Below are 23,418 nucleotides of genomic sequence, written 5' to 3'. Positions count from 1 at the left end.
TGGTCACCTTATTATAAGAAAGATGTGGATGCTTTGGAGCGGGTTCAGAGGAAGTTCACCAGGATGCTGCCTGGACTGGAGGGCTTAATTTATGAGGAGGGGTTGACTGAGCTCGGACTTTTTTCATTGGAGAAAAGGAGGAGAAGAGGGGACCTAATTGAGGTATACAAGGTAATGAGAGGCATAGATAGAGTCGATAGCCAGGGACTATTTCCTAGGGCAGAAATGACTAACACGAGGGGTCATAGTTTTAAGCTGGTTGGAGGAATATAGTATAGAGGGGATGTCAGAGGCGGGTTCTTTACACAGAGAGTTGTGAGAGCATGGAATGCGTTGCCAGCAGCAGTTGTGGAGGCAGGGTCATTGGGGACATTTAAGAGACTCCTCGACATACATATGGTCACAGAAATTTGAGGGTGCATACATGAGGATCAGTGGTCGGCACAACATCGTGGGTTGAAGGGCCTGTTCTGTGCTGTACCGTTCTATGTTCTAACATCACTGTGCACAGGGATGGTTGGTGAATGGGACTTGATACAATTTACACATCCCTCCCACATTCAAATGAGGATGTGGGAGCAGAGAAGCTGTCTGACATACATTGCAGAGTTTCCAGCTTTGTCAGAGAGTTGTTGGTGTCAGGCATATCATTTAACTAAGTGTGACAAAGTTAGAGGTGGTCATTTAGCTCTGTTGGCTGGATGGCTGCTTTGCAGTGGCACCAACAATACAGGTTCAAATCCCAGGTTACATTGGAGGTCCCACGTTTCTCGACCTTGTTCCTTGCCTGAGGGGTGGTGACCCTCGGGTTAAACCACCGCCAGTCTCTCTCATGAGATAGGAACCCTATACAAGGTTAGTAATAGTTTAGGAGTATCAGTCAGTGGTCTACATCATGTGGTTCCCAAGAGGCACAGTGGATAGTGTCCATGTCTCTGAGTCAGAGTCCTATCCCATGACCAAACAGGTTCAGTTTGCAAATCCTCTGTTACATTTATGGAGGTAGTGAGAACAGGAGAGTTTCCTAGTCAGCTCTAACTGTATGCTAGCTGCAGTGCAAGAGCCTTCCCACCTTAAAAGACTCCACTTGTCATGTTGAGATTGTACATAACATTGGTGAGTCCTCTTCGGGGATACTGTGCCCAGTGCTGGTTTCGCAGTTATAGGAAGGATATTATCAAACTGGAAAGGGTTCAGAAGAGATTTACCAGAATCTTGCCGGATATGGAAGGTTTGAGTTATAAAGAAAGGCTGGAACTTCTTTCACTGGAAAGCAGGAGGTTAAGAGGCAATCTGAAACAAGTTGATAAAATAATGAGAGGTGTAAATAGAGTCAATGGTAATTGTCCTTTCCCTAGGATTGGGGATTTCAAGACTGGGAGTCCATTTTTAAGGTCAGAGGAGAGAGATTTCAATCCGACACGAGGCAAATTTTTTACACAGCATGGTTCACGTGTGGAATGAACTTCCTGAGAAAGTGGTGGATGTGGGTACAATTACAACGTTTAAAAGACATTTGGATGGATACATGAATAAGAAAGGTTTGGAGGGATTTGGGCTAGGAACAGGCAAATGGGGCTAGTTTGGTTTGAGGTAATGTTCGGCATGGGCTCGTTGGACAGAAGGGTCTGTTTCCATGCTGTATAGTAAAGGTTCTTGCCATGGTCTATACTCTGGTAAGCAACCTCTTTCTTTGAAGGACTTCAAGAGGTAGAGCCCTGTTCTACTGCTTGTTGACATCAATGTTCACTAAATCTGCTAGCTGGTTTAATTTTAAGAGCACTTTACAGCTCAAATGTCTCATCCCTCATGATCTGAGTCTTCAACTGCCCAATATTCTGCCACCTCCCAAATTTGAACTCCTGCTTTCTCCCGATTTTTAATTATTCCCACCAATGGCAGCCTGGTTTTCAACCGTTCATACTCCAAGTTCTCAAGCTCCCTCCCTAAAGCCCTCCACGTAGCCCTTCCCCTTTGTCAAAATGCTCCTTAAAACTTACCTCTCTGACCAAGCTTTTGGTTATGTAGCTCAGTGTCAGACTTGCTCTGACAAAATCTCTTGGGAAGTGTCCTGGCAGGTTTTGCTGCACGTTGCTACGTGAAGGCAGGTTGGTAATCTGGGGAATCAAGCAGCCTCCAAAGCCAACTGAGCAGTTCCAGGGTCCCTGGGTGAGGACAGTAGACAGTGGAGCTAAACCTTCTGATTGCTTCACAGTGCTTGTTGAAGGCGTCACCTCACCCATCGGCTTTTCATTCTGGTAGTGGAGTTCCTCTATATAGATAGCGCAGTGGATGCTTCAGGCGGCTCTGATCAGCTGATATGTTTAATAGGAGTCAAGATTGGAGTGGTGCTGGAAAAGCACAGCAAGACCACTTTTCTAGCACCACTTTAAGCTTGACTCTAAGCTCTAGCATCTGCAGTCCTCACTTTCGCCATGTTTAATAGGAGACCAAGTCAAAATGGCACAATGTCTTGGGTCTTCTTACATCTGATCCTCAGTGCGATGGAATCTTTCATACCTATTTGACAGGCAGTTTAGTATCTCAATCAAAAGACAGCATCACGAGTACCCTAGGATTCTGTCGAAAGCTAGGAAAGTGATTTCTGGGCCCCTTGCTGAGATATCTCTATCATTGATACCCATAGTCGAGCTGTCAAAAGACTGAAGATTGGTGCCATTATTTAAGGTAATAAGGAAAAGCCAGGAGTGATAGACCAGTGGGCCTGACATCGGTGGTGGATATGTTGTTAGAGGGAATCCTGAGGGATGGTATTTACATGTATTTGGAAAGGCAAGGACTGATTACGGATAGTCAACGTGGTTTTGTGCGAGGGAAATCATGTCTCACTGCTTTTTCAAAAAACTCAAATCAAGTTAACAGAAAGGACTGATAAGGGTAGAGCAGTGGACGTGATCTAAATGGACTTTAGTAAGGCATTTGACATGATCGACTGGTTCCTCATGATCGACTGGTTAGCAAGGTTAGATCACATTGAATACAGGGAGAACTAGCCATTTGGATACAGAACTGGCTCGAAGGTAGAAGACACAGGGTTGTTTTTCAGACTAGAGACCTGTGACCAGCGGTGTGCTACAAGGATCAGTGCTGGGTCCACTGCTTTTTGTCATTTATATAAATGATTTAGATGTGAACATAGTACATGTGGTCAGTAAGTTTGCAAAGGACACCAAAATTGGAGGTGTAGTGGACAGCTAAGAAGGTTACAACGGGACCTTGATCGGATGGGCCAGTGGGCTGAGGAGTGGCAGATGGAGTTTAATTTAGATAAACACGGGATGCAACATAGCCTCAAAATTAGGGGGAGCAGATTTAGCACTGAATTGAGGAGGAACTTCTTCAGCCAGAGGGTTGTGAATCTCTGGAATTACCTGCCCAGTGAAGTAGTTCAGGCTTCCTCCGTAAATGTTTTTAAAGCTAAAATAATTTTTTGAACAGAAAACGAATTAAGGGTTGTAAGTGAGAGGGTGGGTAAGTGGAGCTGAGGCCACGCAAAGATCAGCCATGATCTTAATGAATGGCAGAACCAGGCTCGAAGGACTGGATGGCCTACACCTGTTCCTAACTCTTATGTTCTTAAGAGTGGAGTTGCAGATAGGTAGGGTAGTGAAGAAGGTGTATGGTGTGCTTGTCTTTTTTGGTCAGTGCATTTGGGAAGAGGAGTTGGAAGGTCATGTTGTGGCTGCACAGGACATTGGTTAGGTCACTTTTGGAATATTGCGTGCAATTCTGGTCTCCCTCCTATAGGAAGGTTGTTGTGAAACTTGAAAGGGTTCAGAAACGATTTGCAGAGGTGTTGCCAAGGTTAGAGGGTTTGTGCTATAGCGAGGCTGAATTGGCTGGGGCTACTTTCCCTTGCGCGTCAGAGGTTGTGGCAGGACCGCATAGAGGTTTTTAAAATCATGAGGGGCATAGATAGGGTGAATAGTCAAGGAGTTTTCCCCAAAATGGGGGAGTCCAAAACTAGAGGGCATTGTTTAAGGTGAGAGGGGAAAGATTTAAAAGGGACCTAAAGGGCAAATGTTTCACACAGAAGGTGGTGCGTGTATGGAATGAGCTGCCAGAGGAAGTGGTGGAGGCTGGTACAGTAACATTTAAAAGACATCTGGTTGAATACGAAGGGTTTAGCAGGATATGGGCCAAATACTGGTAAATGGAACTAGATTAATTTAGGATATCTGGTCAGCATGGACGAGTTGGACCAAAGTGTCTTTTTCCATGCTGTACACCTCTATGACTATCTTGACACTGCAGCATTATCTATCTTGCACTCAAGTGCCTAACTCTATCATGTGGTCAAATCTCTGGCGTTAGACTTAATTACACGATCTTGTGATTCACAGGAGAGAGGGCTGCCCATGGAAGTATAGGATCTTGGTCTTTTCATTTGCAATTTCACTCCAGACTTTCATTCCAAACATCTGGCTGATGTATCGGAACCTTGTACTGAAGTGAGAAGTAGCATCATAGAAGCAGAGGCGTCCATTCAGCACATCGAGTCTGCTCCACCAATCAGATCATAGCTGATCATCTGCCTCACTGCTACCTTCATGCCCCTTGATCTCGTTAATTTCAAGGAATCGTATCAGTGTCTGTTGCAGCATGCATGTATAGCAGGTAATAGGAAAGGCAAATGGGATGTTGGTATTTATTGCTGAAGGAGCAGTGTAAAAGTAGGTAAGTGTGGCTGCCCCTGTATTAATGAGACTGCAGTCTTGGTCCCCTTACTTGTGGAGGGATGTATTTGCATTGGAGGCAGTTCAGAGGAGGTTCACTTGATTTATCCTAGAGTTGAGGGGTTTGTCTTATGAAGCCATATTGAGCAGTTTAAGCCTGTACTCACTGGAGTTTAGAAGAATGAGGAGAGATCTAGTTGAGGGATATATGCAGCTAAAGGAGATTGACAAAGGAGATGTAGAGATGATGTTTCCTCATGGGGCGATCTAGAATGTGAGGTTACAGTTTTAGGATAAGGAACAACAGATTTTAAGGTAGTTGAGGGATTATTTCTCTCAAAACGTTGTGAATGTGTGAAATTCACTTCCCTAGAGTGTGATGGATGCAGGGGCACTAAATAAATCTGAAAAGAGATTTTTAATTCATAATGGGTGATGGGAAGTGTGTAGGAAAATGCAGCCAAGGCTGAGATGAGATCAGTCACTGTCATGTAAAATGGCAGAGCGGGTTTGAGGGGCTGAGTGGCCTACTCTTGCTTCTAGTTCTTATGACCTAAACATGAATTGAGCTTCTTCAAGTCTCTGTTGTGAAGATTTCCTCAGATTCACCTTCCTCTGAGTGAAGAAATTCCTCCTCATCTCAGTCTTAACCTCAGGTTGAAGGGTAAGCCATTTATGTCTTAGGCTGATCAGCCATGGACCACATTTTATCATGCCCTGTGAGAAATTTATAAGGTTGAATGATGTCAGCTATAATTCTCCAGAACTGTAGAATTTGGACTCAGGCCCTTTGTTCTCTCGAGACAATCCAGCCATCCCACATACGAGCCTAATGAACTTCCATTATACTCCTTCTGTAGCAAAGTGTTATATGAAAGCCAGATGTGAAATGACAAAGTTGACAGCACCAAAGGTGGCCATTCAGCCCACAGAATTTTTACTGGCTCTCTGCAAGAGCAACTCTACTGGTCCCATTTCCCTGCTTTCACTACGCTGTCTTATTTGGAGATAGAAGTCTTCATTCTTTGACATGAGAAAGAGGCAGAGTTACTTACACTAAATCCTTAACATCATTATGCAGAGTTTCAGTCTGTGCAACAAAGCTTCTTGGAGTTGGAATGAATTGTGTCTCTATTCTCGCCCTCCCTCTGAGTGCTAGAGTATGCATCCCAAACGAGGATGGGAGAATCAGGTCTGGAAGCTTCTCTTAATAAGGTTTACAGACAATTTCTCAAGCCAATAAATGGGATTTAAATAACTGTGCTCCTGCCTATGCATGTTTCTTAATCTGAAAAGGAATTGCATACATCCCAAATTAGCAATGACTTTGACTTCATTTGATACTGCAATATAGTATTAGTTCTGCATATGTTCACACAAGTTCAGACTGCTCCATGGTACTGTCTCATGGAATTATTGGGGGCCCCGCTTTAGGTGGAATATTCCTCTGAGGTCACATTTAGAGTAGTGACATCTGATCCAGAACGTGCTAATGCTGAGTGCCGTTAACTCATTCATTGCCAGTAACAGAATCTAAGAGAGTTTGGAAACTGTGGCTGATGAACTGTTATTTAACTAGTTTTTGATATCTATTCCATGGAGGGACATTACCAACGTATTTGCACTGGGGACAGGTGACTTGCCAAGTTGGAATTGAGACAATTGCAGAATGTGGGAGGAACAAGACCTGTTTAAGAAGTGTGGAAAGAATGGTAAATTTGTTAAAGGTTTAAGAAAAGGACTAATGCAACTGAAGGATCATTTGTGAGCAATGGATTAGCAGTTGGCTGGAGGGGCAAGATTGGTCAAGGCTGGTGAGGGGTGGGATAAGGAAAACCGTAGATGGTGACCAGTTATGCCCATGTTGGTTTTTGAAAGAGCTATTCAGTGCCGTACCTCTACTTGTTTCTCTCTCTTATCCCCTATTCTTCGGATTTATGTTGCAGAAACAGGCCATTTGACCCAACTAGTCCTTGTCTATAACTCTTTTATGCCCCACTCAAGTTCCTATATCTGAATCTATTACTATGTCTCTCGATTTCCTACTTGCTATGAGCTGGTCCAGTTTCCCCCTAAACATATCAATGCTGTTCACTTCAACCACTCCCCGGGTTAGCGAGTTCTACGTTCTCCTCACCCTTTGGATAAGGAAGTTTCATTTCGAATTCTCTGTTGGATTTCTTGGTGATCATTTTATATTCATGGCATCTCGTTCTGTCTTTCCCCCACAAGAGAAAGCATTGTCTCCGTGGGTCAACTCTATCAAAATCTTTCTTTGTTTTAATGACCTTTACTTGTCAACTCTCAGTCGCCTTTTTCCAAGAAAAATTGACGCAGCCTGTCAGTCTTTTCCTGATTTGTATATCTTCACATTTTTTATGTCATCTTTATAAATCATCTCTGCTCTTTTCCTAAGACTTTTATATAACGTGATGACATGTCCCCCCAAGAACTACATGCCAAGTACATGTCCAGTTCCCTTTTGGATATTACTATTAAATGTGTTGCCACTGCCTTTACAAGCTGTGCCTTCCATAACTAAAACAATTCATTGCCCAGAAACGCATTCCTCTATCTGTCTTAAAGTGGTGACAAATTAAGCTGTCACTTAGGCGTTGATCCTGGCTTACTCAACACTGTCATCACTTTGATCTCAGGACACTGGAAGGTATACAATGTTGTAACCCCTCACCCAACCAAAAAGTCAGTTTGCCATCACCTGGCAAATTGTTAGCAGATAAAGTTCAGCAGGAAGGTGGGGCTGACATGAATGCTTCATCTGCCGAAGGAGCAGCTCTCAAAGCTTGTGATTTCAAGTAAACCTGTTGGTCTATAACCTGGTGTCATGTGACTTCTGACTTTGTCCTCCCGAATCCAATGCTGACACCTTTGCATCATGGTGTTGGGTGATGGCTAGAGAGGGTGTGGTATGGCCCTTATGAAAGAGAAGTGTCATTTCATTGGATGCAGATGAGAGAAAGTTCACTAGAATGATTCCTGATATGGAGGGATTGTCTTCTGAGCAAAAGCTAACTCATGGGAGTTTAGAAGAAAGAGAGGTTATCTCATTGAAACGTATAGGATTCTTAATGGCCTTAACAGGGTAAACACTGAAAGAATGTTTTTCCCCCCATGGGAGAGTCTAAGATCAGAGGGCATATTCTCAGAATTAGGGACACTAATTTAAGACTGAGATAAGGAGGAATTCCTTGAGGTTTATGTGTCATTGATACACAGCTGTGGGGGCAGTCCTTTTATATATTTTATGCTGAGAAAGATATTAGGTTAAAGGAAGCAGGCAGGAAAGTGGATGTGAGGAATATCAGATCATCCTTGATCCTGTTGAACGACGGAGCAGGCTAGATGGACCGAGTAGTCTATTGACCCCATTTCTCATGGCCTTACGGCATGCCACCTGCCCAGTGCCACTGCTTTGACCATGGGGGTGGTATAGTTGCCTTGAGAAGCTGTCTTTAGAATGAGTTGTGTTTTGTTCAAAGGTGCTTTCTCTTTCACTCACATGAATAATGGGAATCTTGAAACTTGGCTAAAGTTTGTGGATGCTATGCATCCGTGTGAATTTTTGAGACCGATTGATAAATGTATGTTGAATGGACAAATCTAAGCAATTGGGGTCAAAATCGGGTGGATGGAGATGGACTTGTGGTATTGCTGTTATCAATTCTTTACTCTTTCGTGGAATGTAAGTATGCTGACTACCCAATGTTTCTTATGCATCTCGAAGTGCCCAGAGAACAGTTAAGAGTCATTCATATTGCTGAGAGTCTGGAATCACACGTAGGTTGGATCAGGTGAGAATGGCAGAATTCCTTCCTTAAACAGCAATAGTGAACCAGGTGGGTTATTAGAACAGTCAGTGGTTATATATTCGCAACTGCGCCAACTGTTAACTCCAGATTTCTCTTGAATTCAAATTTCACCACTATCATGATAGGATACTAGCCCAGGCTTCTGGATTTTATTATTCATTCACAAGATGAGGACATTGCTGGCTAGACAATTAAGAGTCGACCACATTGCTGTAGGTCTGGTGTTACATGTGGGGGTGGATGGCAGTTTCATTAGTTTCGAAGGTCATTAGTGAACCAGATGTGTTTTTCCAACAATTAACAATGCTTATTATTCAAATTCTGCCATATGCTGTGGTGGGATTTGAACCTGGGTTTCTGGATTAACAGTCCAGTGATCACACTACTAGGCCATTGCTGTTTTTAGATTGCTAGGTATTACCACTATGCCACCACCTCCACATGTACAACAGTTGAGCAGGTTGAATGGCCTGCTCCCATTCCTATTTACCCTTTCTGCAGAGGTATTTGTGAACTAGAATCAGCATTGATGGGATGGGTTGAGATAGGCGTATGGTGGTAGTGTCGCTGGACTATTGATCCAGAGGTGATGTTCAGGGAATATGGGTTCATAGCTCTGTGGCAACTGGCAAATATTAAATTCAGTTCATAAAATTTGGAACTGAAAATTGGTTTTTAATGCCCGCAAAACCTTTGTGGATTTGATAGAAACAGAGAGATTCTTGACTGGTTATCGAGAGTGGCATTGTAGCCGCAATAACATCAGCCAGGATCTTATTGAATGGCAGAACAGGCTGAAGGAATGGAATGGCTCATTCCTGCTCCAAATCGAAATGATTGTATAAAAAGGATCTTCCTAAATGCAGGTTGATTATGTATGACTGACAGCACTTTTTCATTGGCATTTCAGTTGTCTTAAGATCAGGAAAAGTGCTTTATAATTGTCAGCCTTTTGACTTCATTGCGTTGTGCAGCCATTCTACCCTACCCAAGTCTGGTCTCTGTGACTCCAGTAGTACTCTTTGGATGATTATTTCTGGCCTCTGAAATGGCCCGTAAGCTGCTCAGCTCCTACATTTACTGAATAATTGGCAACAAGCAATAGCTGTCATCTTCCCAATGATGCCCACATCCTGGAAATGTTTCTTTTTAAGAAGTTTGGGATCTTTTGATTAGGGAGTAAAGTTCCTGTTTATTTCAGTGTGTTAGTTTTCAGATTGGTTGCAATGAGGGATTCAGGTATGTTGGGCTAGTGGGAATCTCTAGGTTTAGAATTCCTTTGGTTCGTTGACCCTCTTCAATCCACATTCTTTAAAGAGAAATGTTTCAAAATCTAGGAACAAATATTTTGTCTTGCTGGCAGGGCAGTTGGAATGTGTAGGATTAGTTGGTTAATCTAAATCACTTTCTGTGTCCCAGCTTGCTTTTAGAAAGGTGTCTTTATTTCTTGCTTTCTGACTTGCTCTACAAAATTATTTATGTCATTGCTGTGTTGGCAGGCAAGGCAAAGGGTGGTCTGAAAATTCTTGAATCGCAAATGTGTCTTTTGAAAAGAATCCTGAATTGGCTTATCGACAACTTTTGCTATTTTGCAGTCCTTTCAGTATCATGGCTCAGGTAATTGGATTCCTGAAGAAGGGCTTATGCCCAAAAACGTTGATTCTCCTGTTCCCTGGATGCTGCCTGACCTGCTGCGCTTTTCCAGCAACACATTTTCAGCTCTGATCTCCAACATCTGCAGACCTCACTTTCTCCTCAGGTAATTGGACCTGAGCATAAAAGTCAAAAGCTGGCTGTCGAGTTCAGCACTGAGGGAGTTCTGCACTGTCAGAGTGCTGCCTTTTCACTTGGGACAGTAAACTGATGCCCTGTCACCTCTCAAGTGATCATAAAATATCCCATGATGCCTTTTTAAAGAAGGGTCGGTTTTCCTCCCTGTGCTGTGACTATTAGTTATCTCTCAACCAATGTTGCTAAAACGCCTGATTTTGAGACTGTTTTAATGCTGTTGAGGAATCTTCCTATGCACAAATTTGTCTGCTGCATAACCTGGATGACAGCAGTAACTGTATGCTTCCAACAACACTTCACCGGTTAAGACGTGCTGTAGACTGTTCTGAGGTTGAGAGAGTTACTAAATAAATGCATTTCTTATTTTCAACTTTGGTTCTTGAGGAATCCTGTTGGTTGGTCTCCTGCTGCCCACTCCTCTCAATTAATGTGAATTGAGCAGGAAAGTGAGGTCAGGAAATTTAACATCAAGTCCCCAGCATTTTAAGTTTGAAGTCCAAAGTTTGCAATCTAGCTGGGAAGCTGGAATGATTTGTTTCTCCTTGGCTCCTTTCCCAGCAGTGTAGCATCCTGGGCCTTACCACTGACCAGAAACTGTATGGACTGCAGATGCTGGCGATCAGAATTGAGTGTGTGTTGCTGGAAAAGCACAGCAGGTTAGGCAGCATCCAAGAAGCAGAAAAGGTTTTTCTGTTGTATATTCAGTGTCACGATGCCAGAGCTTCCAAAATGAGGACTCCATTTTTCAGTTATATTGCTTGTAAGGTACAAACAAGGGACAGGAGTAAGCCATTAGGCTTTTCGAGCCTGCTCCACCATTCAATAAGATGGTGGCTGATCTGATTTTACCCTTGGCTGTATGTTCTTGCATGTCCCCGATGATCTTTCATCCTCAGGATAGTCAAGAATCTATCTACCTCTGCCTTAAAAATATTTAAATACTCTAACTTGGCCTTTTAGGGAAGAGCATTCCAAAGTCCTCAACTCTTGAGAAATTTTAAGATGTTCAACAACATCATGTATTGATTAGATTAGATTAGATTACTTACAGTGTGGAAACAGGCCCTTTGGCCCAACAAGTCCACACTGACCCTCCGAAGAGCAACCCACCCAGACCCATTCCCCTACATTTACCCCCTTCACCTAACACTACAGGCAATTTAGATTGGCCAATTCACCTAACCTGCACATTTTTGGACTGTGGGAGGAAACCGGAGCACCCGGAGGAAACCCACGCAGACACTGGGAGAATGTGCAAACTCCACACAGGCAGTTGCCTGAGACAGGAGGCAGCAGTGCTAACCACTGTGTCACTGTGCCGCCTTTAGTCTGGTCAAACATCTCAAGATGCTTCTATCGGAGAAACTTGCCCAATAGGTTGGAGATCACAAAATACAGCTCGAAGTGAAATTGACAGTTTATTGCAAGCGATATCGCTGGAAGACAAATTGACCCAGGCTGACACAGAACTGACAGTCTGCACAGACAGATCAGATTTTCTCCTCCCAGAGCTGAGGATGAGACCAGTTTTATAGTAATGCTGTACAATGACATTGATTAAGAAACGGGAAACTACAATGTTTCTGGAAATTGAGTAATTTAGTTGCAAGGGCACTAATTGGAAAACAGTTTATCGGATGAATGTTCCTTCACACAATGCAGCATTCTGACATTCATCTTCACAAGTAGGTACTAAAGTCTTTTCTGAAGTGCTGAGGTGCTTCCATTGTCCTGTTCCTGGAGCATGTCCTTGCTGGTGCCCCTCTGTCTGTCCTGCTCTTTGTGTGGCTTTTGTATTGCTTGCTTGTGAAACTGCCCTTAGGGCTTTGAGATCTCTGTCATGTCCATTGGAGCTTAAAGCGTATTCCATTATCTGTGTGCTGTTTGACCCAGTTTGTGAGTTGCTCGGGAATTCTGGGTGTCCTGGTACAATTTGGCCAATTTGCTTTTGTGGGCCTATCGTGGGTTAGCAAATCTTTTCCCACAGCTTCACAGAAACATTATTTGACAAAAAGAGTGACTGGGATCCAAAGACTTGAGTCATTAAGATTGGTAACTTGGTTATAGAGGCAGGGAATATCTTAGAGGGAAGTACTCAAGAGGCTTAGGAACAGAATGCCAGAGTCTAGGCAAGACTTCCAAAGGCAAGGGGCAGAACTGAAGATGCACAGAGACCTCGGAGTGTGTTAGGAGATAGGAAGAGGAACCTGAAAGCTGTTGGAAAGTTTTCTTGGCATGCACGAGGCCTATTGCACGTTGGCAGGAAGGTAGTGTGGCTGTCTGATGGCTACTGTGTTCATACATCCTTTATACTACGTAGTGAGCATGAAGGTGGTTTCTGTTGAAGCAGACTGGGAGTGTACACTTTTCTCTAGTTGCACTTGCTTGAAGAGTCTGCCGACCACAAGGTCTTCAGATCCTGAAAATCGATACAGCTGGCAAAGGTGTACCTTTCTGTGGTGCCTGACCGCTCCCACAGAATATCCCACACACTGCCTCACCATCTGTAGCTTTTGGGTAATGTTGGTTGAGGGATAAATGATTGCTTTGGACACCAAGCAAGATGCTTGTAAGCTGCAGCATCTTTTACATCCACCTGAGAGGAGGATGAGGTGTGGGTTTAACATGCAATGTTAACAAAGTTCAAACAAAATTGGCTTCTTTGACAATCTACCACTCGCTCAGTACTTTGGTGAGCCGTCTGACTGAATCTGTGGCTTGAGTGTCTTGAGTTTGTCTTGAACCCACAGCCTACTTCTGTCTAAGAAATGAAAATGCATTAAGCTGCAGCTGATTACTCTCATGGATAGACATAATGTGGATCACATTACTTTCTTCTACGGGTAACACACTGTGGTATGGTGCTAACAGCCCTCTGTAACCTCCTGTTACTTAACTCTCTGTAGCACTCCCCTTGCACATCAGACGATCAGAGTGTTGGAATCGCAATGAGTGCCGTAGTCATCCTCTGCCTTCTAATTCTGTTAACTGAGCCCAAAATCTATATGAAAGTACTTTAGTAGAGGCAGTAGAATTAAAGAGGTTCTTTCTGAAATCTCTCAGATTTTCAGGAGCTCTGTATAACTGTGTGCATCGCGGAATCTGTCGTGGGAGTTGGTTTGAGTATGAGCCTGCATTAAAGCTGCCTTTGTCTGCAGCATGGTGTGATGTGGGCTAGGCACTGATTGAGACAGTGCTAGCACTGTGCCATGACTTTGGTTGAAGTACACACCCATTAAGCACTTCCCCATAATCAAGACTGGGCCTCCTGACCTGTAGAAGTCTTTGCACCTGGATCAGTCGCAGTGTTCAAAAATGCAGGCAATTCTGAGCATGTGGTGTTCTTGGTGCCATTCCTTCAGCTGCCAAGGCACTTAACTCTGAAGGGGACCTTTTGGCTCATTGTGTCCATACTGCTTCTCTGCAACGGCCTCCCTAAATAACTTTATTGTGCTCTCCTCATTCAAGAATTTGTTTAAAATCCAACTCTTTGACCAAGCTTTGGATCACCTTCTCATAGCATCTTAAGTGGCTCCACATTTAATTATGCTTCTCTGAAGTAGGACATTTTACTGTGTAGGAGATGCTATATAAATTCAAATTTGTGCTGTCAGTAGCAATACCCATCTCAACAAATGTGTGTGCTGTTTAATGGCTGATTGTTTTCTTCCCTTACAGACTACTTTGAATACTGGGTAGAGTGGTGTTTCTGTAAATTCCAACTTGGTTTCACTTCATCACCCTCCCTCTGTGTGCTTTAAGGCTGTCAACCTCCTTCAGTATTAATGTGAGGTAGAGTCAATCCAGAGTTAAGGCCCAGCCTGATTCTTGAAACTATTTTGTACTTTCTCTTGCCGAGTTGGTAATACAGTCATGTAGCACGGAAATAGACTCTTCAGTCCAACCAGTCCATGTCAAGCATAATCCCAAACTAAACTAGTCCCACCTACCTGCACTTGGCCCATATCCCTTCAAACATTTTTTATTCATGTACTTATCTAAATGTCTTTTAAGCATTGTAACTGTACTTATGCAACTTTCTATGGAAATTCATTCCATGGTATGCACCACACTCTGTAAAACATTTGCCGTTGGGCAAATCTTTTTCCTCTTACCTTAAAAATATTTTCCTTAGTCTTGAAATCTCCCACCTTAGAGAAACGGTGCCTGCCATTCACCTTATCTATATCCCTCATGATTTTATAAATCTCTAAGGTCACCTTTCAGCCTCCTATGTTCCAGTGAAAAATGTCCAAACCTAACCAGCCTCCTCTTCTCATTCAAAGCCTCCATGCCCAGCAACATCCCACTCTTCTGAACTCTCTGAACCTTCCCATAACAGGGTGGCCAAAACTGCACAGTATAAGGGCGGCACGGTGGCTCAGTGGCAACTGTCTGTGTGGAGTTTGCACATTCTCCCAGTGTCTGCATTGGTTTCCTCTGGGTGCTCCGGTTTCCTCCCACAGTCCAAAGATGTGCAGGTTAAGTGAATTGGCCAATCTAAATTGCCTGTGATGTTAGGTGCATTAGTTAGGGGAAAATGTAGGGGAATGATCTGGGTGGGTTGCTCTTCAGAGGATCGGTGTGGACCTGTTGGGCCTAAGGGCCTGATTTCACACTGTAGGGGAATCTAATCTAATCTAATTACAAAAGTAAAACCGCATCTGGATGGGTATATTAATAGGAAGGGTTTAGAGGATATGGGCCAAGTGCTGGCAAATGGGACTAGATTAGGTTAGGATACCAGACAGTTGCCTGAGGTGGGAATTGAACCCAGATCTCTGGCGCTGTGAGGCAGCAGTGCTAACCACTGTGCCACTGTGCCGCCCACCAGGGAAAACAGCCCCAGCCTATTCAGCCTCTCCCTGTAGCTCAAATCCTCCAACTCTGGCAACATCCTTGTTAAATGTTTTCTGAACCCTTACAAGTTTCACAACATCCTTCTGATAGGAGGAAGACCAGAATTGCGCACAATGTGGCCTATCCATTGTCCTGGACGGCTGCAACATGAAGGAGATTTCAAGGAGATTGGGTAAAAGAGCAAGAGTAAATTCCTTTTAAAGCAGGAGTTGCTGTGATCTTGAATGATTTGGCTGAACAGGCCATGGAAGGCGATTCAATATGAACTAGAAAAGACAATTGGGTGTATATTTGAAAAGGTAAATTTTCAAAATTATGGGGCTGAGCTGAGAGGAATAGGATAAACTGGAAAGAGCTTGTAGAGACATGATGGATCGAATGACCTGCTGCTGCAAAGTAAACTGACAAAGTATTTAAGATCAGCAATCCACTGCATTCAAGAAGACAGCAGCCAAACGAAGTATCAATTCTGACTCACTGACTACTATCAGGATGAATGCAACTCACATGCCATTGAGGTTCACTGTTGCCGTTAGGGCATTAACTCCTGTTCTGTTGCTTAATTAGCAGATCAATACCCCTTTTGATGCGTCACTGAGCAGAACATGAGGTAGCGATGAAATGATAAGAAAATAATCAGTCATTATCATCGTAACTTCACTTCCCCCGGACTGTGCAGTCCACAGGTTGGTTGTGATAAGTTTACTATGAGGTTGGCATTGGCAAAGTTGGTTTAGCTGTGCTTTTTCAGATGCCAGAAGTTGCTCACAGTTTTAGCTGGCAATAATGGCAAGCTGTGGTCACAAATTCTTGGCCGTTAAACAAATGCATTTAGAAAAAACTTACACTGCCTGGCAAACCTCTGGCAGAATGTTTTGAGCAAAATTGTTGGTGTTCTTTCCTGTATTGTAGTTTACTTGGAAAGCTTTGGCAAATTGCCACGTGCGAAACTTCATTAAATAAAAAGTGGCATTCAATCCTGGTCAATTACTTGGGATTGTGTAGAAATAAAAAAAAGTTGTGTGAGAGTGAGTTGAGTTTTAGATTGGATGAAGGTAAGTATGTTGAGATGAATCCCATAGGATCAGGGCAGAGTTTCTAATCATTATTAACAATATTGCCAAGAGAGTTAGCGTGAATGAGATCTTCTAAAGTTGTAAGCACAAGAACAAATTTTGAGGTATTGTTGGGCTAGGGTTTAATGTATGTCAGGCGTTTATGGTGTAATTAATTAATTTTAGTTTATAAGAATGGCTCCACGGATGAGAAGCTTCAGTTATGAATTTAGACTGGAGCACCTATGAAGTTCACCTAGGAAAGGAAAAAGCTGAGAGGTGTTTTCAAAATCACAAGGTGGTTGAACAGAGATAGGGAGAAATGGTTCCTGTGTACAAGGGTCAAGAATAAGAGGCACAGTTTGTGATTTACAGAAGACGAGTGAGGAATTTTCACACAGCGAGTGCTTAGGATCTAAAATACATTCTCTGGAATTCTGGTGGGGGAAGTTTCAATCCAAACATTCAAGAGATGATGATTTAAATATAAATCAATGTGCAGGGGTAGGAGTGGGAGAGTGACACCAAGTTGTGATGGTTGTTTGGAGAGCCAGTGCTGGCACAGTGGACCAAATGGCCGCCACCTGCATCATAGCAGTTTTGTGAAAACTATCATCGCTGGAGCAGTAGGTGCTGAGGCAGCTAAAGGATTCAAAACGCTTGCACTGTTGTATGGACATGTTGAGAGTGATGTTTAACCTTACAGAAGTTTGGCACGTCGGTCTAACAGATGCGAGTTGTGAAAATGCCCTAAATAGAACTTCACTGGAACATTAGAAAGGAAAGGGCTGCAGGCACAACAGTTATAACGTGGTGAAGAAAAACTAGAGAAAATAAATGTTCCTTTACTGCAGCATTCGAGTTCAAATCAAGAAAGGTTGCACTTTACAATGCAGATCATATTTGGAAGTCTGTGCTCAACGTTGTATATTACATCATGTAAAATATATATCTACATTGGAGATAGGATCCTTATAAGTGTGGAAAGGGAGAGTGTGTGAGAAAGCCCTAAAGTATTAGTCTAAAAGAATGATTATGATTAGGGGGGTGGAATGTAAAGTCTTTGCTCAATTAATCAAATAACCTCAGTTAAGTAGGGGTAGAGAGAAGCAGATTTTCTTAGTGAAGATAAGAGAAAGTGAAAGTGTGAAAAATCATGAAGAGATTTGAAAGAGTGAATAAAGAGAAACACTTTTTCTGGCAGGGGAGATGGAAATGGAGTGATCAGATTTGAGGTAATTGGAAAAAGAACCAGAGGTAAGATGAGAAGAGAATTTTCTTTCTGCATTGAGTTATGATCTGGAACCAACTGCCTGAAAGCATAATGGAAAGTAGACTTGACATTTTGAAAAAGAATTGCGTAGACGAGAGGGAAAATGTTTTGACACACTGCAGGCAAGAGCAAGGGTATGGGACTAATTGGATAGTCCTGCTAAAGAGCTGGTGCAGATCGATGGGATAAATGCCCTCGTTCAGAATCTGTGGATGCTGTTTAATGATCTGCTTGCAGACAAAAATAATGATCTATTCAAGGAATTCATAAAGTTTATACAACAGGATCTATTAACATATAATAAAAATGTTGGCAGTGACAAAATAAGCGCATTCTTTTTCTCATCTGCATTTTGAAAAAATAATGTAATAGAAATATAAGTTTATTTATTTAGTTTTCAGTTTTCTGATTTATAAGTGCTATGTTCCAAATAAGTTTGGAAGAGCAGTGAGGAATTCCATGCACTAGAGAAGCACAGATCTCCAGCTAAATACCTTATTTTTTTCCAGTCTTTTAAACTTATTTCAAAGTTGTCGAGGGTTTGCCCTCTCTGATGCAAGAAGCCTTTGTTATCCTTCATGGCCTGTGTGCCTTAGACAGAGAAGGCTGTTTGTTTAGGACTTTAAGACTTCCATTGTTCAGTGTAGTTAGAGTCATAGAGATGTACAGCATGGAAACAGATCCTTTGGTCCAATGCATCTGTGTCAACCAGATATCCTAAATTAATCTAGTTCCATTTGGCCCATAACTCTCTCAACCCTTCCTATTCATTTACTCATCCAGATGCCTTTTAAAAGTTGTAATTGTATCTGCCTCTACCACTTCCTCTGGCAGCTCATTCCATACACACACCATGCCCTGTGTGAAAACATAGTCCCTTAAGTCCTTTTTATATCTTTTCCCTCTCACCTTCAACCTATACCTTCTAGTTTTGAACTCCTAGTTTTGACCTTGTCTATTCACCCTATCCATGCCCCTCAAGATTTTATAAATCTCTATACGGTCACCCTTAGCTCCAGGGAAAATAGCCCTAGCCTGTTCAGCCTCTTCCTACCAACCCTTGTAAACCTTTTCTGAATCCCTTCAAGTTTAACAACAACTTTCCTGTAGCAGGGAGACCAGAATTGAGTGCATTATTCCAAAAGTGGCCTAACCAATGTCCTCTACAGCCTCAACATGACATCTCCTATACTCAACGTGCTGACCAATACAATTGGAGATTTTCTTTGTTTAAACATACCGTATTGCCTAAAATCTCTTGACTTGCCATCCATTTGTGTTTTGAAGTGCATTCATTCTTGTTCATTTTACATTCATTCAACATTCACGCCCACCAATACTGATAGAGTGAGCCGTATACAAGCATCACCTCACCAAGGCTCCTTCAATAGTGTCTTTCAAACTCGACCTCTACTACCTAGAAGGACAAAGGCAGTAGATAAATAGGTGCACCAACACCTACAAGTTCCCCTCCAACTTGGAACTGCATCACCGTTGCTTTGCTGTCACCAAGTCAAAATCCTGGGACACCATCCTTGTCAGCACTGAGTGGGTCTTTTTGTTCAGAATTTCTAGTGTGGAAACCGGCTCTTTGGCCCAACAAGACCACACTGACTCTCTGAAGAGTAACCCACCCAGACCCATACCCTACCTATATTTACCCCTGTTTAATGACCTACTCTAGGGGCAATTTAGCATGGCCAATTCACCTTTGGATTGTGGGAGGAAACCGGAGCACCTGGAGGGGCGAATGTGCAAACTCCACACAGACGGTCACCCGAGGCTGGAATCGAACCTGGGACCCTGGTGCTGTGAAGACACTGAACTGCTGTGCTGCCCTTCACCCCAATGTCTACAACAGTTCAATGGTGGCAGCTTGTCATTACTTTTTCCAGGGCAGTTAGGGATAGGCAGTGAATGATATCACTAGCCAATGACAACCATAACCCAGGAATAGAAAAAAAAAGTGCTTGACGTTTCTACCCCTGAATTCCCTTTGAAACCATGTGACACCCCAAATTAATCATATGTCCACAATCCTTCATTGCCACTGATTCACAATCCTATAACTGTCTGCCTAGCAGGGTCTTCACCACAGGTACTGCAATAAATCAAGAAGGTGGCTCACTACAATATTGTCGTGCAGCTAGGGGTGAGAAAAATGCTGGCTTTGATAGCGGCGCGTATCTTCAGAGTGACTTTTTTTAAATGTGCAGTTTACATAATCATGTGGCAGAATTTTTTAAGATTGAGCTGAAAAGCCATCTCACTGGGAGTGGGTGTGGGAAGGACACTTGTAGCAGCAGTTAGTTGCTGCTTCATACTGGCATCTCCTGTTACTACTTTTTCACTCGTATATCCATGACATGGCAGATATTTCAGGGAAGCCCATCTCATCCGAGAAGGCTCACTTGTTCCTCTGGATACTCTAGCCATGACTCGGAGGTTTGATTATACCTCATATGAAGATCTGCAGATGACCCTCTGATTGTGTTTTGAAGAATTGGCATTGTTCAGTCAGAAACCAAAACGTACTCAACGGTTACTTGAATCAAAATGTGTTTTTTTTCCAGCCCTGGGACAGCTGGTAACACCTGAGCCCCGTGAAAGTTATAGTGCCACTTCACAAGCTTAGCACACAAGCCAAGCTGACTCTCTAGTGTAGTACCAAAGAAGCCCTCACTGTCAGAGATGCTGTTGTTCAGACGAAACATTAAACCAAGGTGCAATCTGCTCATTTAGGTTCGATACAAGTGATCCCACAAGCGGGGTCCTCAGTGTCTTAATGAACATTAATTGTAGAACACCAAAATAGGACTGCAGATGCTGGAGATCAGAGTTGAAAAGTGTGGCACTGGGAAAGCACAGCAGGTCAGGCAGCATCCGAGAGCAAAAGAGTCTACGTTTTGGGCATAAGCATGATCGTGTATTGCTGCAACGTCCTTGGAATTTGAAAGGCAGTTTTTCTGGTAGATGAAAACATGGTCAGTTTTCACTTTTGGCGAAGATGCTATACACAATTAATGAGGTTGATTACATTTGTGTTCTTTCCTTTCCTTTAGGGTAGCGACAGACCACAATGTGGATAACACCACGGCTATACTAAGGGAGTGGCTGGTGAATGTACAGGGACTTTACCATTCTGTCGAATGGCGACCTATGGATGAGCCAAAGTGAGTCCAGATGCTGGCTACAGCCCAGGACATCTTAACCCATTAGCTTTAGGCAGTCTCTTTCCATGAATAACTGCTCAGTCTTGTTATTCTCAATAGGATAACAGCCTCATTTTCATCGGACATTAACTATGTGACCATCTCCAGTGTGGACATAGAGCAGCTGACCAGTGAGAGTATTTTGACTGATATGAGTGTGACAATACTATGGCTTTAAGAAGTTATTTTGTCCTGCTTTGTTTTTATAGGGTGGCGAGCGTCAGCTCAAAGCTAATAAAACAGCATGTGAGGCCTTGGTTTTTTTTAACAAGTTGGAACAGTACAAGCAGCCTGAATGCCTTAATGTTGTGCCGGCCTTTTATCCTATTCTAAGATCAGACTAACCTACATATCCTTCATTCTACCATCGTCCAAACGCCTATCCAAGAGTCGCTTAAATGTCCCTAATGGATGTGACTCTACTACCACTGCCGGCAGTGCATTCCACGCACCCACCACACTCATGTGAAGAACCTACCTCTGACATCTCCCCTAAACCTTCCTCAGTTGCCTTAAAATTGTGCCCCTTCGTGACAGGCATTTCTGCCATGGGAAAAAGTGTCTGGCTATCCACTCTATCTATGCCTCTCACCATCTTGTACATCTCTATCAAGTCACCTCTCATCCTCCTTTGCTCCAACGAGAAAAGCTGGAGCGCTCTCACTCTTAGTTCATAAGACATGCCCTCCAGTCCAGGTAGCACTATGGTAAATCTCTCTTTTTTAGTTTTAGCTTTCAGCAGCATTTGCTGCTGGGGTCTCGAAGCTAAATGTACAATGTGTTATTCCTCTCTCTGTTACAGTTAAAAGTTGGGGGTTCTCTTTCTGCTGCTAGAATTGTATGTGAGACAATCTGTGCTGCTATAGGATGTTACTATATTGGAACAGTTACTATTTAGTAGTAAAATATTGTATTGTTCTGTTAAGTTTTCCAATAGAGTTAAGTTTTTCCAATCTCTTCCTTCTTCTGTTGTATTTTAATAATATGAATGAAGTGTATTTTGCTTCAAGACTGGTAGTTTGACCAATCGAGTTGCATCTGGAACCCTAATAACTTATCGAGTTAGGATTGAGGCAGTTTTAATATATTTTGAGGGGTTTGGCCTGGTCCATAACTGAACCACAAAAAAGTTAGCTGTCGGTCCTTGTACCATTGAGTAACAGCTGCAAGAAGAGATTCCCTTCACTCGATCAGAAAGTAGGTTTTCCACAGTGCCAAGCAGTCTCTATTCGTAGCAGCTACTGTTCAGGTGTACCAGCTCACCACAGTTGCCTCTAGCTGCATGTTAGACTGAGTCATCTCAAGGTATTTTTTAAAAAATAAATGAGATACCCGCATTTATTGTCAATTTCTAATTACCCAGCGACCAGTTAAGAGTCAGCCACTTTGCTTTGTGTTTGGAGTCATACGTAGGTCAGACTGAGTGACGATGGCAGATTTCCTTCCTGAAAGGATATCATTGAACCAGATAGGTTTTCACAGTGATCACTGATAGTTACATAGCTGTCATTAGGCTAGTTCTCTCTTCCAGATTTTTATTGAGTTCAAATTTCATCACCTGCCATGGTGGAATTTTAACCAATGTCCCCAAAATGTTAGCCTGGCATATTGGAATACTGATTGAATGACATTGTCACAAAACCACTGTTTTCCCCTTTGGATTGTTTGGGTGCCAGGCACTCAATTCACTGGCATATCATATGGCAAACCCCACTGAGATGTTGATAACTAAAACGGGAGGCCAAAGAACTTTCCAGGGAAAGATCAGTCTTGTTGAGGTGTTGAAGTTGAGGTATTCAATGTAGACTATCAGTGATGGCTTTTTTTTTTTTTAACCCCTGTTGTCTTCACCAAAGGATGAGTTTGGTGCAAGGATGAGGATCCTCGTTTGCAGTAGTGTAGAGTGCAGTCTCCTCTTGATATGGTACAAATGGTAGTGTTGTGTAGACCAGTATGTTTGTGCTTGAGTTTTTAAAAAATTGCAGTCAATGCTGTCTAGGTAACATTTCACTTTCAGCCTCTAGTGCTCATTTCACACTGTCTACTTATTGAGTGTCTTCACTCGTTGGCGCTCCCGTGATGCAATTAGGTCAAGGAATTCCAAACATTATGAAGGAACCAGAGATACAAGGCCAAGTCCGAATGGTTTCACCTTGGAGTTGGTCATAGAGTCATAGAGATGTACAGCGTGGAAACAGACCCTTCGGTCCAACCTGTCCATGCCGACCAGATATCCCAACCCAATCTAGTCCCACCTGCCTGCAACCGGCCCATATCCCTCCAAATCCTTCCTATTCATATACCCATCCAAATGAGTCTTAAATGTTGCAATTGTACCAGCCTCCACTACATCCTCTGGCAGCACATTCCTTACATGTACCATCCTCTGCCTGAAAAGGTTACCCCTTAGGTCTCTTTTATATCTTTCCCCTCTCACCCTAAACCTATGCCCTCTAGTTCTGGACTCCCCGATCCCAGGGAAAAGACTTTGTCTATTTATCCTATCCATGCCCCTCATAATTTTGTAAACCTCAATAAGGTCACCCCTCAGCCTCCGACGCCCCAGGGAAAACAGCCCCAGCCTGTTCTGCCTCTCCCTGTAGCTCAGATCCTCCAACCCTGGCAACATCCTTGTAAATCTTTTCTGAACCCTTTCAAGTTTCACAACATCTTTCCGATAGGAAGGAGACCAGAATTGCA

The 23,418-nt window shown here is 42.9% G+C and overlaps 1 protein-coding gene across 1 annotated transcript in view; it reads left to right on the top strand.

Annotated features, from left to right (window-relative positions):
- colgalt1b (collagen beta(1-O)galactosyltransferase 1b) overlaps positions 1–23,418 on the top strand; it is a 55,572-nt gene that overhangs the window by 7,777 nt on the left and 24,377 nt on the right. The window contains exon 2 of the mRNA XM_043694710.1: positions 20,569–20,679. Within this exon, the coding sequence (XP_043550645.1) occupies positions 20,666–20,679 (14 nt within the window). The 5' untranslated portion in view covers positions 20,569–20,665. The remainder of the gene's footprint in view (positions 1–20,568; positions 20,680–23,418) is intronic.

The sequence above is a fragment of the Chiloscyllium plagiosum genome, chromosome 8 (genome assembly GCF_004010195.1).
Source record: "Chiloscyllium plagiosum isolate BGI_BamShark_2017 chromosome 8, ASM401019v2, whole genome shotgun sequence".
In the NCBI taxonomy this organism is placed as follows: domain Eukaryota; kingdom Metazoa; phylum Chordata; class Chondrichthyes; order Orectolobiformes; family Hemiscylliidae; genus Chiloscyllium; species Chiloscyllium plagiosum.
Note: the sequence above shows the minus strand (reverse complement) of the source record. Positions and strands in the feature narration are given on the sequence as shown.